This window comes from Jaculus jaculus, chromosome 2, assembly GCF_020740685.1.
Source record: "Jaculus jaculus isolate mJacJac1 chromosome 2, mJacJac1.mat.Y.cur, whole genome shotgun sequence".
In the NCBI taxonomy this organism is placed as follows: Eukaryota; Metazoa; Chordata; class Mammalia; order Rodentia; family Dipodidae; genus Jaculus; species Jaculus jaculus.
The window spans coordinates 128,270,394-128,288,056 of record NC_059103.1 but is presented as its reverse complement, the minus strand read 5'-3'; the positions used below and the strand labels follow the sequence as shown (position 1 = coordinate 128,288,056).

Genomic DNA, 17,663 nt, shown 5'->3' with positions numbered 1-17,663 from the left:
GTCACTTTCTGACAAGATATATTTAGTCTTCAATTATTTAAAACAAAATATATTAATTTAATACTTAAGAACATTTTGTTCACAAATAATAATTGAGTTTAGATGCTTGAAACAAGCTATTTTTTATCTGGAAGATGCAATTGTGGAATCTTCTTTCTTAATGATGTTAGGTGACATTATTATCCATGTAAAATGCCTGATTTGTAAACTCACTGAACAACCAAGCAAGAAAAAAATTCACATAGTTCTTTTTCTTTTGAATTTGGTTGCCATATCTTTCTAGAAAATCATTTAAATCAATTCCTTTTTCAAAAGGTAACAAAGCCAAATCTTTACCTAAAAATAGCTTATGAATGATCATGATTAGCTGAACAATCATGAACAACTTATGTTTATCTTTAAATTATATTTTCTATCTTTATTAGATATGTTCATTTTGAGCAAGTTTATTTGTGCTTGCTATAGATATACCAAGTTCATCATATTAGGTGTTGTCCCTGGGTCTGAAGTTAAGTCAACATATAACTGACAGACCTTCAGCTTATCAAGTATTGCAGGTTTCTGCTTGTTTTGGAACCTCTTCTGATACTATGGACTTAGCTCAAGGCCAGTTAATACTACTTTTTCTTTTTTCTAGTAGAAGAACAAATGGTTAGTTGTTTGCTTTGGCTGCCCCAGTTCAAGTTATTGGATCAGGGTCCTACATATATAAAAAGTCAGGTCTGAGTCTCTGCTCAGGGCCATCCTTACCTTTTGAATCACAGATTCTTCAGCTTCAGAGCTTTGCCCTGAATTTACAAAATGGTGGCCATTCCTTTGACCTGGGGGATGGTGATGGTACTCTGCTGGTGTTTATGGCTTATCTTTGGAATAAGAAGACGGTAAGTGAAGTTGTTTTTCTTTAAATTTTCTTTTAGGTAATTCCTCTGGTGTTCTTTAACCTTCATTATTATATAATCAATTTAGTTTTCTATAGTTACACATGCTGGTAATTTTAATTTGAAAGTGACATAGCTTGGACTAAACCTAACAAAATAAATGTGAACACATTTTGAATGTTCATAGATACCAGTGAAAATGCATGTACTTGTTAACTGTAACTCAAAGAACTCTTACAAGGTATTGCTGCATGTTTGTGCAGAGCAAGCAAGTTGGGAAAGATAGATCTGATTGGTGCAAACCTGCCATGGAAATGGTTTCTTTCGATCACATGTATTAAGTAGATGCTCTGGCTACATAATTGTTTTCTTTTCTCAGCTAGTTTTGGTGCAGACTCAGATAAATTTGGATAAAAGCATAGGATCTAAATGTATCATTCTCTTTCTCTTCATACTCACATTGGTCAGCCATGTGACTAGATACTCTGCTTTGTGCATGTGACACCACTCTGATTTGTATGTATCATTTATTTGAAATTGGTTCAAGAAACACAAATCCAGACCTATCATTTATTTAACTTCTGTTTGGTTCAAAGGGTATTTGGGAACAGGGTATTTAAATAGTCTCTGTTATGGTAATGTCTAAATGAAAGAATAATCTCCTCTAAAGATTCTTTGTCCTTTGAGATGTTAACTCATGCCCGATAGATTTTAGTTTTAATTAAACTACTTGTCTTCTGCTCATGTCTTTACTCACGGCGCTTGGGAAGCTGAAGTAGGATTGCTGTGGGTTGGAGACCAACCTGGGCTAAAGAGTGAGCTCTAGGCTGGTCTCAGCTACAGTAAAATCCTACCTCAAAAAATAACAAAACCTACTGATATTTATGCTAATAAAGTAGAAAAAAACATAAGTTATTCTAACAAGAGGTACAGTAATTCATGTTGGAGAATAAGCCAGCTTACACTTCCTTTTCCTGCTGTGTGAATCTGTTGGGGGTGGGCATGCAGGTACTATGGATATAGTTCTTGCCTTCTACCTCATCTGAGACAGAGTTTCTTGTTGGTTATCAAATTGGCTTCTGCTGGGTTCTCCTGCATTTGCCTCCTTTGTTGCAGCCATAGGAAAGCTAGGATTACAGTACCTGCTACAGCTACTGGCTTTACTCTGGTCCTCACGCTTGTGCAGCAAGCACATACTGAGCCATCTCTCAGGACCAAGCTTATACTCTCTTTCTTTTTCTCTTTTTCTGGTGTGTGTGTGGGGGGGGGATGTGTGGTGCGCTTCGTGTATGTGTAGTGTATGCACATGTGCATCTCCTGGGTGCATGCATGAGTGCAGAGGCCACAGCAGGATATTGGATTTCCTTCCTCGTTGCTTTTCTGTTTTATTTCCTTGAGTTAGAATCTCTCATTGAAGCTGGAGTTTCTGGTTGTTTTTTTTTTTTTTTCAGTCAGGCTGGCTGACCAGCAAGCCCTAGCAATTCTCTGGTCTCTGCCCCCTGCCCCAGGACTGGGGTTAAAAGTGTGAGTGTCCATGCCCAGCTTTTTATGTAGGTGCCAAGAGTGAAATCAGGAACTCTTAGACCCCCTCAAGCTCTTATGCTTATTTGGCAAGCACTCTTGTCTACTGAGCTCTCTCCTTACTCCCTTTCCCCAAATTATACTTTCTAAGAAAAACATTTAAGATAGCATGACAGAGCACTAAATTAAAGTTGATGATCCTATCAATGTTCACCCAATTTCCTTTTGTAATATGCTAACCTTTCAAATGAGACTCTACTCTCTTTAAATGTCATTACAGAATAATAATATATTTTGTTTTTCAATGCTGCTGATGAAAGTCAGGGTCCCACACATGCTTGGAAAATGTTCCACTATTGAGCTATATACCCAACTCCAAGAATGCTGTCTTTAAACTATGAAGATTTTTAAAACTTCAGGCCTTCAGCCATTTCTGTTATCTGGAGTTCGGTGTGTTCAAAGGAAAGAAACAGATAGGCGAATGATGCTAAGAACATCTGTAACTTCTAGGAGGTATGCTAAGCTGAAAGTAAGAATTCCTGTTGGCCTCAAAGATCCTTTTAACCTTATTACTGGGGAAAGAAGTTAGTATAGTACAGAACAGTTAACAAGTGCATGTTGCTTATATGTGTCTACATACATGCATGGATGAGTGGATGGACAGATGGATGAGTTGATGTAAAGGTAGAGTGAGTAATCATTTTTATCAATATATCTTGTTACCAGGCAAATGGGTGAACCACCTCTGGAGAATGGATTGATACCATACCTGGGCTGTGCTTTGAAATTTGGGGCCAATCCTCTTGAGTTCCTCAGAGCAAATCAAAGGAAACATGGTCATGTGTTCACCTGTAAACTAATGGGGAAATATGTGCACTTTATCACAAATTCCTTGTCATACCAGAAGGTGTTGTGTCATGGAAAATATTTTGACTGGAAAAAGTTTCACTACACTACTTCTGCTAAGGTAACTAGTTTCGTATCTGTAGAGAATTCTTTTTGTCTCCTAGATCTTTACTGTAACAGAGTAGATAGTTGTTTATGATACTTTTAGATTGTAGGACAGGAGCAACAAATAAAACAGATAGGCTATTAATACTCAGTGTTAAAGTTCAAGATAGGTATAGACTTGTCATCTGGTAATGAAAGGTAAGTTAGGTGCTTTACTAAGCCACATGGCACTGTTATCCACATGGAAGTTATAAACTCACACCAATGATGTCTACACAACATTGAAAGCACAGGTGCTAGAAAACTTAACTCAGCAGTTGTTTCACCACAGCAATGCACATATTACCTAAGGAATGGGCCAAATATTAAAGCATCATTGAGATGCTATTGGAGAAGCTCCATTATGGAGAAAAACAATCAATATTTCCTGAATTTTTGCAAGGAAATATTAGACATAGTTTTTACCACTAAGAAACTTGAGGTCTAGTTAAACTTTCTCTATAAAGAACATAAAGATAAACTAGTGTCTAAAGACACTATTGATATTAAATTAGTATAGTAGCATAAGAAATAGATGATGAAAAAAAAAAAAAAGAAATAGATGATGAGAAGTCCAGGGATGTTTCACAAAAAAAGCTGGGATTTAAACTTGGCCCTAAAGGAAGAGTATGCTTTGGTCATTTTTTTTGGATAAGTGTTATGAAACTGTAAGTGGAAAGACCAAATAGAGTATTATGAATATGTATAATCTATTTTTATGAACTAGTTCAGGTTTAATTATTTTTCTTTTCTTTGCTCTTTTTTTCCATGCATTTAATTGTGGTCAGGCATTTGGACACCGAAGCATTGACCCAAGTGATGGAAATACCACTGAAAATATAAACAACACTTTCATTAAAACACTCCAGGGGGATGCTTTGAATTCACTCTGCGAAGCCATGATGGAAAACCTCCAACTTGTTATGATACCTCTGGGCTTTCCTAACTCTAAGAGCACAGCCTGGGTCACCGAAGGGATGTATGCCTTCTGCTACCGAGTGATGTTTGAAGCTGGCTATTTAACTCTGTTTGGAAGAGACCTTACAAAGCAAGATGCACAAAAAATGCTTATTCTAAACAACCTTGACAACTTTAAGCAATTTGACAAAGTCTTCCCGGCCCTGGTGGCGGGCCTCCCCATTCATGTATTCAAGACTGCATACAAAGCCAGGGAAAAGCTGGCCGAGGGCTTGAAGCACGAGAAACTCTGCTTGAGGGACCAGGTTTCTGAGCTGATCCGCCTCCGCATGTTTCTCAATGACACGCTCTCCACCTTTGATGACATGGAGAAGGCCAGGACACACCTGGCTGTCCTCTGGGCATCACAAGCCAACACTATTCCTGCTACCTTTTGGAGCTTATTTCAAATGATCAGGTGACTAGCAACTTAACTACCTTTGTCCTTATCTCCTTATTTCTACTAGCATGGAAATCACAAGTTCAACCAAAAAGAAGGAAAAAAAAAATCCTCACTACTTTCTCCTGTCAACCAAGAATATAATACTTAGCCTGTATTTACCATGCTTCTCATTTAGTGCTAAGAAAACAAGCAGCATTCCATAGAGCTATAGTCCTGCAGAAGGAACGTCCCAGAAGCTACAGAACTCAGACTGGCCGGTAGTGCTCAGTTCTGGCCACCCAGGGCAGCCATTGCTCTTAACCCCATACTGTCCTGCATAATGCCAAGTAATTCCAGGAATGAAAACCTATTGACAATGATCAGCGCAATGGCCATGCCTTTTTGATTTATACATTTATGTTTATAAATTTATTTATAAATTATAAATTATGTTTATAAATATGTACAGTAATATCATAACATCAGTTCAATATCATACACAATTACAGCCATATGTTATGATAGTTACACAAACTGTTAGTGGAACGTTTGTGAGATAGCTCATCTAACCAGATAATGGAGATCCTAAACCATACACTCAGGCTCCAGCAACCATTCATGCACTAAAATGAAGCAGCCTTCATTTCATAGTGCAAAACAAAAATGAAAATTGAGGAACTGGTCTCCCAAAAGCATGATCCACATTTTAAGATGAAATTTAAATTTCCATTTGGAATTTAGCCAGTAGTGTTTCCTTAGATGCAACATTCCTTCTGATGTACTATGTTCACTTCTCACTTGACTGTCCAGAATCATTTGTTTATAGGGTGCTGGTAAAACTGTACTTCTTTGTAGCAAAGCCCTTCTCCAATATTCAGGGAAATGAACACAATTGCAAATGAGTACAAATAAATAGGGATATTTCTTCCCCATCTTTCCTGCTATCATTAAGAGAATGGGATAGTGGCTATTTTACAGATCTCTGAGTATGGAAAATCTTATTTTCTGTGCATCTCTTGACTGTTTGCAGGAATCCTGAAGCAATGAAAGCAGCTACCGAAGAAGTGAACAAAGCGCTGGAGAATGCTGGTCAAAAAGTCAGCTTTGACGGGAACCCAATTTACCTGAGCCAAATGCAACTGAATGAGCTGCCAATCCTAGGTGTGCCTGTTTTGCTTCCCTCCAGTCATAACAGTAGTCACGAAGCATAGTGTGTGCACACTAATGCTATAGGTGCTGGGCTAAGTGTTTTATGTCTTCCCTCCAACCCCAAGTCTAGGTATTATTTCTATTTTATGTTACAAACCAAGAACAGACATCTAGAGACCAAATTGCCATCTGGGGCTAAAGGGTAGCACCAGTAACAGCATGAATGTAGGAGTCTTGATGTCAAGTTCTCGATCATCTGCATTCTGCCTTCTGCTAGTCCTCCAACCTTCACTTAGGGTTAAACAAAGCATGGCATTCATTTTCAGGAAGTGAATAGAAGCAAGGTACCTTAAATGCTCACATACACATGCACACACAATTGGGTTGGGTGGTAGAACTGAAGCTTACTTGATATTTCTTCTTTTGTTTTTATTTATTTTGCAGACAAAGGTACTATATGCACATAGAAAGATTGTTTTCTTTTTAAATTTTCTTTCCTTTAAAGCAAAGAAGCCAACACATGCATTTGAGGGCAGTGTAGCTTATTGGGAGGGTCAGGGCAAAATGTGTATGCCTAGGTATGTCCAGCTCTGCCTTGGTTAGGAGACTTATCGATCTGTCACTTCTTTTTTAGGGGCTTTCTTTTCTCATTTGTAAATAGTGCTATCTATCTGGGATTATATGCACAGTCATGTGATGAACCTGAGAACAGTTATGGGGTATGGGCTGGAAGCCCAAGGCTGGATCTCTCATGCTTCAGCTGTTCTGACCCCTTTAGGTCTTGACTTGTCAGCAGGGCATCACCATGCAACATTAAATAGTGCAAGGGAAAAAATTGCTTCCCGTAAGTCCTGATTTCTAGATTCATAAAACACTTTAGAAAAAATTATATACCAATGCATTATCAGCATATTTAATCTCAAAATTGGTAAACTGAGTAATTTGCACAAAATCTCATGACTAGTTTTTATAAATTTATTAGCTTCTTAGGGACATATAGAAGTAAGACTACTTTCTATAAAATGTTGGATATACAGTTCCCGTTGATGGCAATAATGAACATGTCATTACCAAAGATTATTTTTAACTCAGTTGATCATAGTAAAAACAAATTCCAACTCAGTTGCTGGCACAGTGATAATAGGAAGGAACTTTGGGAAGTGTTTGTCTGGTCAGCTTGCCACTTTTTATTCGTCTTTGAGTATAGGCTACCAGAAGTTTTTCAGACTCTATATGATGTGATCCTTAAATACTAAAAATCTTCTTTTGCTTTATTTATTTCTCCCTCCCTGCTTCACTCCCACTTTCTTTTAAAACATTTAGATAGCATCATCAAGGAGGCTCTGAGGCTCTCCAGTGCTTCGCTGAACATTCGGACAGCTAAGGAAGATTTCACTCTGCACCTTGAGGACAGGTCCTATAACATTCGAAAAGATGATATCATTGCTCTTTATCCACAGTTAATGCATTTGGATCCAGAGATCTATCCAGACCCTTTGGTAAGTGGCTTTTCATCAAAGTTCAGGATCTAGATGACATCTTCTCAGGATCTGATTTACAATGATAACATTGTTTGATGGTTGTAGCCACAATGGTCCCCTTCTTCATGGCAAATATTCATATGTTTAGTAAAATTTGGAGACATGATTTTTTTAGCCCTGATATTTGTCATCCCGTACTCTCTGCTATAAGTTATGATAATAAAGTTACCTCATTTCTTTCCCAAATTTATGAACTTGGAGATTAATGTATTGGCTCTTCTAGTTTCTGCTTGGGCCCCTTCTTGCTCCCTCTGTCTGATTGAGGAAATAGTCACCACATAGCCTAGGAGGTGCCATAAAGCTTTCTCAGCCCATCAGTTCTTGATAAACACCTGCCCTTGTGACTCTTTGGTATACTGTAGGGTATTTGCTAACTCACTTACAGAATAGATTTAAATGTCTTTTTAAAATAGATTTATTCTTTATTAGAGATAGAGAAAGGGAGAGAGAGATAGAAAGAGAATGGGAGCGCCAGGGCCGCCAGCCACTGAAAATGAACTCCAGATGCATGCACCACCATGTGCATCTGGCTTATGTGGGACCTGGAGAATGGAACCTAGGTCCTTAGGCTTTGCAGGCATGCACCTTAACCACTAAGCCATCTCTCGAGCCCACAAAATGGGTTTAAAATAAAATTACTCAGAGTTTCTGTGACAACAAACAAGAGATAAATTCCCTTTCACAGTAGCTTATAGGCTTGTTTTCTTTGTATTTTTTCCACAGACTTTTAAATATGATCGATATCTTGATGAGAACAAGAAGACAAAGACCACCTTCTACAGCAATGGAACCAAGTTAAAGTACTACTACATGCCCTTTGGATCTGGAGCCACAATATGTCCTGGAAGATTATTTGCTGTCCAAGAAATCAAGCAGTTTTTGATTCTGATGCTTTTGTACTTTGACTTGGAGCTTGTAGAGAACCACGTCAAATGTCCTCCTTTAGACCAGTCCCGGGCAGGCCTGGGAATTTTGCCACCATTAAATGATATAGAGTTTAAATATAAAGTCAAACATTTGTGACTATGTTGGCTGAGAGAAGAGGACACCAGATTTTGTCACTGACTATGGAGTGACATTGTTAAGAGAAATTGTCCACCAGACAGATGCAGCTCACTGCAATCGAGCATTCTTGGCTCTGCTCACCTGTGCTTCCTTGTGAGTTGCAAGAAGCTGTCTCAGACTGTCAGTGGAGTCTGTTCCAAGGAGCACTGCACTGCTCTCACTGCTTAAGTCAGAGTGTCAGACATCTGGGACATAAACTTCACTAACTTTCATGGGAGATGCCTGTTTTTGTTGTTTAATTCTCAGAATGAAGATATTCCAAATAACAAGATCTTTTTCCTAAGGAAATTGTTTTACTGTTATGAAGGCAACTAGTGAATTATGCAAAGGGCTTGACTTCACGTTTTAGTGAAACAATGCTATTTTCTTGACTAGTGAGGTTCTTCAGAGGTGAACCAATATTGAAGAATATTTTCAAAGACTATCTCATGCCTTTTAATGAAAAGGAAGTATTTTTCCAGCACTCTCAATATTCCATATTCTAAGCTTTTAAAATGAGGATCTTAGTGTCCTGGGAACACTAAAGGTGGTTTTGATATTTTTTCTTTTATGTTTTAATTTGTCATTGCTGGAAACTCATTTCATTATCAAATGCCTTACCTCTATTTTATTTTTGATTCCATATCTATGAAAAGAGTTTTCTTCAGAGACAAACCTAGAAAAGATACTTTTCCTGTCACTACTAATTATGTATCAGTGAAAGGAGTAATTCAAAATTAAAGCTATGGATGTGACCATTTAAAATACTTAGTTATGATGAATGATACACAGTTCACTTGGCACAGCTTGATTTGTGCCATTTCAAAATGTTTTATCTTTAAATGACTTATAGCTAGGGAAAACTCATTTAAACTCACATGCTAGTGTTTAAATACTGTGTGCAATAATGCTTTGGCAAAATATTTTTAAGTATTAGAGTTAACTGCTATGTCATTTTTATTGAGATAGCTATATGTATTTATATATAAAACATATTTATCTTTTTCTTATATTGTGAATATAATGAAAATATTGTAACATTGGCTAATTTTGAAATTACTCACCTTTCAGAAATAAAAGTGTTAATGTTTCTATTTTCAATATTGGAATATTTAGAATGCTTAAACCTTTCTCCTATTTATAAGCTACAATAATTTTATTCAGGAATCATTCAAAACATTTATATATTCAAGTACTTTAAAAATATTCAGTTCTAACACTCAGGAAGTTGAGGTAGGAAGATCGTCATTAGTTTGAGGCCAACCTGGGCTACAGAGTCATAGCTCATTCCTGGATAGAGTGAGACCCTGCCTCAACAACAACAACAAACAGCAACAAACAACAAATTCAAAGGACTAATTCCCTCAAGACTCTTCCTTAAATTACACAGCTAAATAGAAGCATGTTTCTGTGCATGTGTGTGTGTGTGTGTTTCTGGGAATTTAATTCAGGGCTTCAAGAATGCTAGACAAGTGCTCTACTAGTGAACTCTATCCTCAGTTCTAGTTAAATTTTGTAAATCCTCCCACTTAATATTACTATAGATCTATAATTTAAGTAAGAATATTTTTGATACCAGGTCCCACTATGTAGCCCAGGCTGGCCCAGATCTGTCTAGGTAAACCAAGCTAGTTTTGAATTCACTACACTCCCTATAACACAGGAGCCACAGATTGTTCTAAAAATTTTTCAGTGCCAGGGTTGGGATACATTCCAGTGAGTTGTTGGCTAGGGAGGTCCCAGATGGCCCCAAAACATTACTGGCCATTGCAGAGGCCCTTGGTTTCCTACCAGGAATAGATGGTAAGATGTTACTGCTGAAGACTCCACATACTTGGGCTGCAAGGTCACTGAGAAACCATGCCGGAGCTGAGCTAAAACCTCCTCCATGTAGACCAGCAACAGAAAGCTGGAAAAAGCCACACTGCATGCAGTTCATTAGAAGAGGGAGAAATCACCAGAGAAGATACCCAACAGTGGACAATTCAAGCCTTATATTTGGCCAGCTAGGCCAAATGAGCCAAAGGGGGCAATAGTGGCACATCTGTTATGGGGGAAACCAACTGCCCTCTAGTTTGACTGGAGACCCACTCCATGGAAGGGAATACATCCCTGATACTGAAAACCTATAATGGGGCAATCATGAGCCTTAGATGTCTGCTGCTGTCTGGCTAAATATATGTACTATGCTTACCAAACTGCCTGGTAAGCACGTTTCTTAATGTTCGTACCCATATATTAATGCTACTTTCACTTGTGGTTATAGCACCTTCTCTTTTTAGATGGCAGTGACCTTGGTATGACTCAGAAGGCACCACGGTGCTGAGAAGTAGTGACAGAGGATTGCTCAGCACTGAAATATCTCAATCACACCTTCCATGGCTTAGGGTCCATTGCAGAAGAGATGGCAAAAAGAATGTAGAAGACCAAAGGAAGGGCACAACTCTTTACAATGTGCTCCTCCATCCACAAAATGACCTGGAAATCCATGACCTCACAGTGCCTGAGACTACCTACACAAGACCATCATAATAGGATGAAAAGATGATGACATCAAAACAAAAGAGAGATGGATTGAGAGGGGGAGGGGATATGATGGAGAGTGGAGTTTCAAAGGGGAAAGTGGGGGGGGGGAATTACCATGGATATTGTTTATAGTTGTGGAAGTTGCCAATAAAAAAAAATTTTTTTTTGGATGAGGTTCAAGATTAACAAAATGACGTTTTATGCCAACCTGCAATAAACTAAATTTATAATGTGTTTTCTGAATATATTTTGACTTTGAGTGCTTCCATGCATCTTGCCATGGCTTTTAAAAAAAATATTTTATTCACTTATTTAAGAGTGAAAAAAAGAGGCAGAGAGGAGAGAGAAGGGGAAAGAGAGAGAGGTGGAAGGCCTAAGAACATGTACTCAGGAAGAGCCCACCCATGGGGTTTAACCCTTATGCCTTCATTCTTGTCCAACAGCAATTGGCAACTGATAGCCTGTGGACCAAAGGTGCTTCTCCTGCTGTGTTTGTGCAGCCCAAGTTCTAGGAATTGTTTTTACAATTTAAATGCTTACAGAAAGTTAATCCAAGATTGATCTAAAATGGTGACTATGGAACCAGAAACCACCACTACTCCTAATCCCCCACCTGCAGAAGGGAAAAAACAGAATCAAATCAGGAGGTTGCTAGCCCAGAATACTGTATTAAACATCTTTTACAGAACAGGTGGGCACTCTGGTTTTTTATAAATGATAAAAGCAAAACTTGGCAAGCAAACCTTTGACTGATCTCTAAGTTTGATACTGTTGAAGACTTTTGGGTTCTATACAACCATATCCAGTTATCTAGTAATTTAATGTCTGGATGTGACTACTTACTTTTTAAGGATGGTATTGAACCTATGTGGGAAGATGAGAAAAATAAACGAGGAGGACAATGGCTAATTACATTGAATAAAGAGCAGAGACAAAGTGACCTCGATCAATTTTGGCTAGAGACACTGCTGTGCCTTATCACTAAAGGCGCCACATTCCTGGGATGCAGGGTCACTGAGAAATCCTGCTAGAGCTGAGCTGAAAACCTCCTCCATGTATACCAGCTGACAGAAAGCTGGAAAAAGCTACACTGCATGCAGCTCAATAATAGAAAAGTCACCGTTGGAGATACTCAACAGTGGACACTGCAAGCCTTAAATTTGGCCAGCCAGAACAAATGAGCCAATGGGTGCAATAGTGGTATGTCTGTTATGGGGGAAACCAATGCTCTCTAATTGGACTGGGGGCCTGCTCCTTGGAGGGAATACATCCCTGATACTGAAAACCTACAACAGGGTTAGTAATGAGCCCTAAGGTTGTAATGTCTGTGGGTGTCTGGCTAAATGTATATACTATGCTCACCAAACTGCCCAGTAAGTACTTCTCTTAATGTTCATATCCATATATTAATGCTACTCTCACTTTTGGTCAGAGGACTTCTCTTTTTCAGATGGCAGTGACCTTGGGATGACTCAGTGTTGGGCTCTGAAAGGCCCAGGTGTAAAGCCTAGTGGAACTTCCTGAGCCTAGCTAAAGTTTGGTGACCTGTCTCTGGCCAGCTAGGACTCAGCAAGATGCCTAATGGCTTCTGACCTGCCACCTTCATGTGGCAATTGTAATTACCATTTCAATAGTTACAGTTTACTATTGGCCCTTACCTCTCCCCCGGAACTAAAATCCCTGCCTTCGTCCCCAACATTATATAGGCAACCGCTCAGAGTAATAAAGTGAGTTTTTTCTGCGAGTTCCTGAATCGAAAAGACTCGCGACTCAGTGTGGTTTTAATCTCATGGCCAGGAGAGGTTTCTGAGTCGTCCGATGCTCATCCTCCTCCTCAACCCCTAGGAAGGAACCAGTAGGCCTGGTCCTTCCCTCGGCACTACCTACCTGACCGGGAAGGAGCCCCGCAACTGGTGTCTAACGTGCGGCTCTGGGACCCTGGCAGACTAGTGCCCTGTGAGAGGCAGTCGTTGAGGAGGTAATCGGTGTACATGTGTGGGTGAGCATACCCTCATGAGCTATGAGGCAGTCTTCATATTTAGTGTACTAAACTTTGCTTCTATAACCTGTACTTCTTGTCGACATCTCTTCATTCCCTTTCTCTTTCCCTTCACCTTCGGTTCACCGGCGGCTTTTGTATTTCTGAATGGGGCCTAGCAAGCTGCATCTGCAGCTTTTTGTATTTCTGAAGGCTTGTGCTTCTCTCTCTCTCTCTCTGCTTGGGCCTGTGAAGGCAGGCCAGCTTTTTCTGCCATTATGGAACTTCCCCTGGATCTGTAAGCTTCCATAAATATTCATTCCTCTATAACTGTACCTGGTCTGGAAGTTTATCTCAGAAAACCTAAATCTGTCTGATGAGCTGAGATGAACCTGACCATGTGGATGTTAATCTTTTGGAACCTTTGTTTTAAAGGAATAGGAATGGACTTGATACTTACAACTAAAGGTGTCTTCTGGAGTGGTAAGCCAAATTTTATGGACTATTCAGATGAAAGTTAAAAAATACTAAGTAGGGCTGGAGAGATGGCTTAGCGGTTAAGCTCTTGCCTGTGAAGCCTAAGGACCCCGGTTCGAGGCTCGGTTCCCCAGGTCCCACGTTAGCCAGATGCACAAGGGGGAGCACGCGTCTGGAGTTCGTTTGCAGAGGCTGGAAGCCCTGGCGCGCCCATTCTCTCTCTCCCTCTATCTGTCTTTCTCTATGTGTCTGTCGCTCTCAAATAAAACATCCTTAGCCATCAGGGAAATACAAATCAAAACAATTATGCGGTTCTACCTTATTCCAGTCAGGTTGGCAATAATTAAAAATCAAAAGACAATAAATGTTGGTGAGGATGTGAGGAAAGAGGAGCCCTCAAAAAAAAAAAAGTTGGTGGATATGCAAACTTGTATGACCACTATGGAAATCAATATGGAGACTCCTGAAAAATATGAAAATAGTACTACCAACAGGCCTAGTCATTCCCCCACTGGGCATTTACCCTAAATGCTCTATGTTTCACTACAGAGATATTTGTTTAACCATGTTTACAGCTGCAATTCATAATAGCTAGGAACTGGAATCAACCTAGGTTCTCATCATTTGATGAATGGACAATGAAGATGTGGCACATTTACACAATAAGATTCAACTCAGCAGTAAGAAAAAAAAAAAAAAGCATACAATGAAATTTGTATATTTAACCCTCAACAGGAGTGGGTGGATGATCATATGGGAAGTAAATCCCTGAAGAGGGTGGGATGAAGCCTAACCTTAAAACATTTGGCTCTGAAGTCACCAGATAATTAGCCCATCTAGTGATGGAAGGTACTGCATGAGCTACCAGGGGAAAGTGGTTAATGTTTGTCCAAGCAACTCAAAGTCTAAGTGACTCAGAAGCAAACAACTTGATATGATGCTCACACAAGTGCAGTAGTGACACACAGCCATGGTGGGCAACCAACTGCTCTTGGATTGGCTAACAGATCTGCTCTGTGGAAAGGAAACCATATCTGAAACTGGGAAACAAGTCAGAATCATATCCAGATAATGATTCTGCTTTCTTTCCATTTTCAAGCTCCCATTAACCTTAGACTATAAGAGTGTCTACACCATTTTAACTCTCTCTAAATTAATAATGGTTATCCTATTTAACTGGTGCTAACTTCACTCTCCATTGGAGAACCTGCTTCTCTTTTTCATATGGGTACTGGACTTGAGGATATAAACAACCCAGTGCACTCCACCAGGACCCCAGCTGAAACCACAGAGGAATTGGGAAATGAGCAAGAGTGCTGCTTTCTTAGTTAAGCTGATTATCAGCACGAGGGTGATGGAGAAAGATACTGAGGACACTTAAAACCTAACAATTCAGTGATCCAGATGCTCCTAAGTGCCCATCACTGAAGTAGACTTAAAATTCTCTCAGCATGGCTCAGGGAATTTTGCAGAAGAGGGGTCAGAAAGATTGTTAGGGCCACAAATTGGGACATTTTGCACAGAGACATTGCTTCCTCTCCCACCCCCCAAGCCAATGCATGACCCACAATCCCCATGGTGTTGACCTGCATCCCCAATGAGGAAGGCCTCTTCAGAAAAGGGGCAGGAAGCAGGGAAAGGATGGTACCAATATGTGATGTTTACATACAAAATATGTCCATAGATAATAATAAAATAAAAAAGACAATGTTGAACATCCCTAATCATCAGGAAAATGCAAATTAAAAGAACTATGAGATTCCACCTTACCCCAGTAAGGATAGCAAACATTAAAAAAATCAAATGAAAACAAATGCGGGTGAGGATGCAGAGGAATAGGAACCCTCATGCATTGTTGGTGGGAATGTAAGATGGTACAACCACTATGGAAAGCAATAAGGAGAATCCTAAAAAGGTAGAATATCGAGTTACCAACAGACCCAGTTATTCCCTCACGGGGCATTTACCCTAAAAGCTCCATGCCTCAGTTTAGAGAGATTTACTTGACCATATTTGTAGGTGCTCAATTCATAATAGCTAGGAACTGGAACTCATTAGATAAGTGGATAACCAAGATGTATATCTACATGATGGACTTCTACACAGCAGTAAGGAAAAATGACACAATGAAATTTGCAGAAAAATGGTCAAACTTGGAACAGATCATTCTCAGCAAACTCACCCAACCACAGGTAGACAGTTGTCTCATGGTCTCACTCATCTGTGGCTCCTAACTTGAATCTGCACGAGATGCTGACATACCAAATAGGCATCTTGAAGACCAGACAATAGGGAGGGTGGGACAGGAGAGGAAAGTAAGTCGGGGGGGGGGGGACACAAAAACTAGACCCAAATGGAAATGGTACCATAAAATCCTATATCCTGAAAGCCAGACTAAAATGTTAAATCTTGGAGCTGGCCTGCAACTCTCAGTACCAGGATGCAGTTAATATCTACAATGTGCTGTTGACCAGAGAGACCTACAAGTTTTCTCAAAAGAAGACAGATTTCTGTCAGAGTACTTGATTACCCACCAAAGGTTAATGGTAAGACCCTACTGTGACACCATATACTGTTGGTACGGAACATGGAGAGACCTGGCTGGAATCTAGAAGAGAGTCAGTCCCCATATAGTTAGCTTGTCTAGTGCCAGATGGTGCTAGATGAGCAACTGGGGGAAAATGGCCAACATCTGTTGAAGCAAGTCGTGGTCAAAGCCTATGTATGCTTAGTTAAAGAATAAATTATTCCATTTAAAAAAATATTGATTTGAAAAGGCATCTGAATTAAAAACAATATTGCATGGCAATATATGTATATGAAATTGTCATAATAAAACCAATTATTTGTCCACTAACTGAGAGGCAGTGCAGAGCTACCATGTATAGAATACATCTTGTCCTGGAATGGCTTTCAGACAGGAATGTGCTCTTCCATCACAACAGTGTGAGCTGCTCCCCATGCAGTCTTGTGTTGTTCTTTGGATCGGGGCTACATACCTTTGAGGCAGTGAGGTTAAACACTTTGCATTGGCCTCATTAATAGGGGGTAATGGTAATGGAATGCAGCTCCTCTCCAGCGTTGTCTGCACCCCACATTGATTGGTGGCATTTTGTACTCTGAGAGGCAGCAGCACTAGAGCTTCCTAGACCATCCCACTCTCCCCAAAGTCATCCAGTTTTTGCTTTTATTTTACTTAGATAGTAAAATTTGGTGAAAGAGAAGTGACTTTTATTTAAAATTTTTCACAGAAAGTTATAAGGCAGGCTTGGTTCTAGAAACTTCAAATGGTTTTGCATCCATACTCAGGACTGAACTGACCGGTATAAAATTAACATTATGTATCTCACTCTCTAAAACACAGGCACTAAGTTTCATACACTTCCCCAACTCTGAAATAGAGTTTCAGAAAGAAACTGTAAACCTATAAATAGAGCTATGTTTATAATATAAAGCTGTCTATGAAGCTGTATGTGAAAAGTTGAATCAAATGATTAAAATTTAAAAATACATATATTCATAATTTTTCCATTACCATATTTATGTAAATTCTCCTCCCTTTGTTGGGCTGTGGCTCAAACCCAGGGCCTCATGCATGCTAGGCAAGTGCATTATCATTGGTCTATATGCTCAGCACCAAGTTCCCACTTTTGTTGAAATAAATATATACTTAAAATCTCTGAGATCCTCAACTCTATTTTAGAGGACTGTTTCTTATAGATAGGTATCCATTCATCAGTAATAAAGAGCCAGATTTCAACAATATTCTAGAGTAATTTACAGAAGAATAAACAAGTAATCATTTTAAATACTCATTTAAGCACACATATTTTAAGCACTTAAACACTCAGGTGTGTTTCTCTTGCCTAGAGAATCTGCTTTTTATAGATGTCAGGGACCACTGGGGAGATCCAGGACCAATCAGAATGACAAGAAAAAGAGTCCGACTGCCTAGCACAAGATGGGCCATCTCTATCACATGTGCCAGGGCACAGGAAGCATTACAGAGCATGTGGAAAATTAAGTATGAGTGCTGCTTTTACTGCTAGCCTGAGAACCTCCTCCTGGGAGATGTCAGTATACACAGAGGAGGCTCAAAACACATCAGTGTAGAAAATCAGAAGCTGTTGAGAGACTAAAGAAGACATCTAACATGCCCTTCAAAGGCTCAGGGAACATTACAGAAGAGGAAGCAAAAAGAATTTAAGAGCTAGGAAGGG

At 39.4% G+C, this 17,663-nt stretch overlaps 1 protein-coding gene across 1 annotated transcript; it reads left to right on the top strand.

Annotated features, from left to right (window-relative positions):
* Positions 1 to 801: 801 nt before the first annotated feature.
* LOC101603175 (cholesterol 7-alpha-monooxygenase) lies at positions 802 to 8,441 on the top strand. Its single transcript, XM_004653339.1, has 6 exons — positions 802 to 881; positions 3,126 to 3,366; positions 4,178 to 4,764; positions 5,759 to 5,889; positions 7,201 to 7,376; positions 8,142 to 8,441. Exons 1-6 carry the CDS (start codon positions 802 to 804, stop codon positions 8,439 to 8,441), a joined length of 1,515 nt encoding a protein of 504 aa, XP_004653396.1.
* The last annotated feature ends 9,222 nt before the right edge of the window (positions 8,442 to 17,663 follow it).

Bases quoted from the DNA above. Each gene is read 5' to 3' on its own strand.
- LOC101603175 (XM_004653339.1), top strand. From the start codon at position 802: ATGGTGGCCATTCCTTTGACCTGGGGGATGGTGATGGTACTCTGCTGG. The intron at 4,765-5,758 runs GTGACTAGCAAC...GACTGTTTGCAG, and splicing joins AGCTTATTTCAAATGATCAG to GAATCCTGAAGCAATGAAAG. The intron at 5,890-7,200 runs GTGTGCCTGTTT...TAAAACATTTAG, and splicing joins GAATGAGCTGCCAATCCTAG to ATAGCATCATCAAGGAGGCT.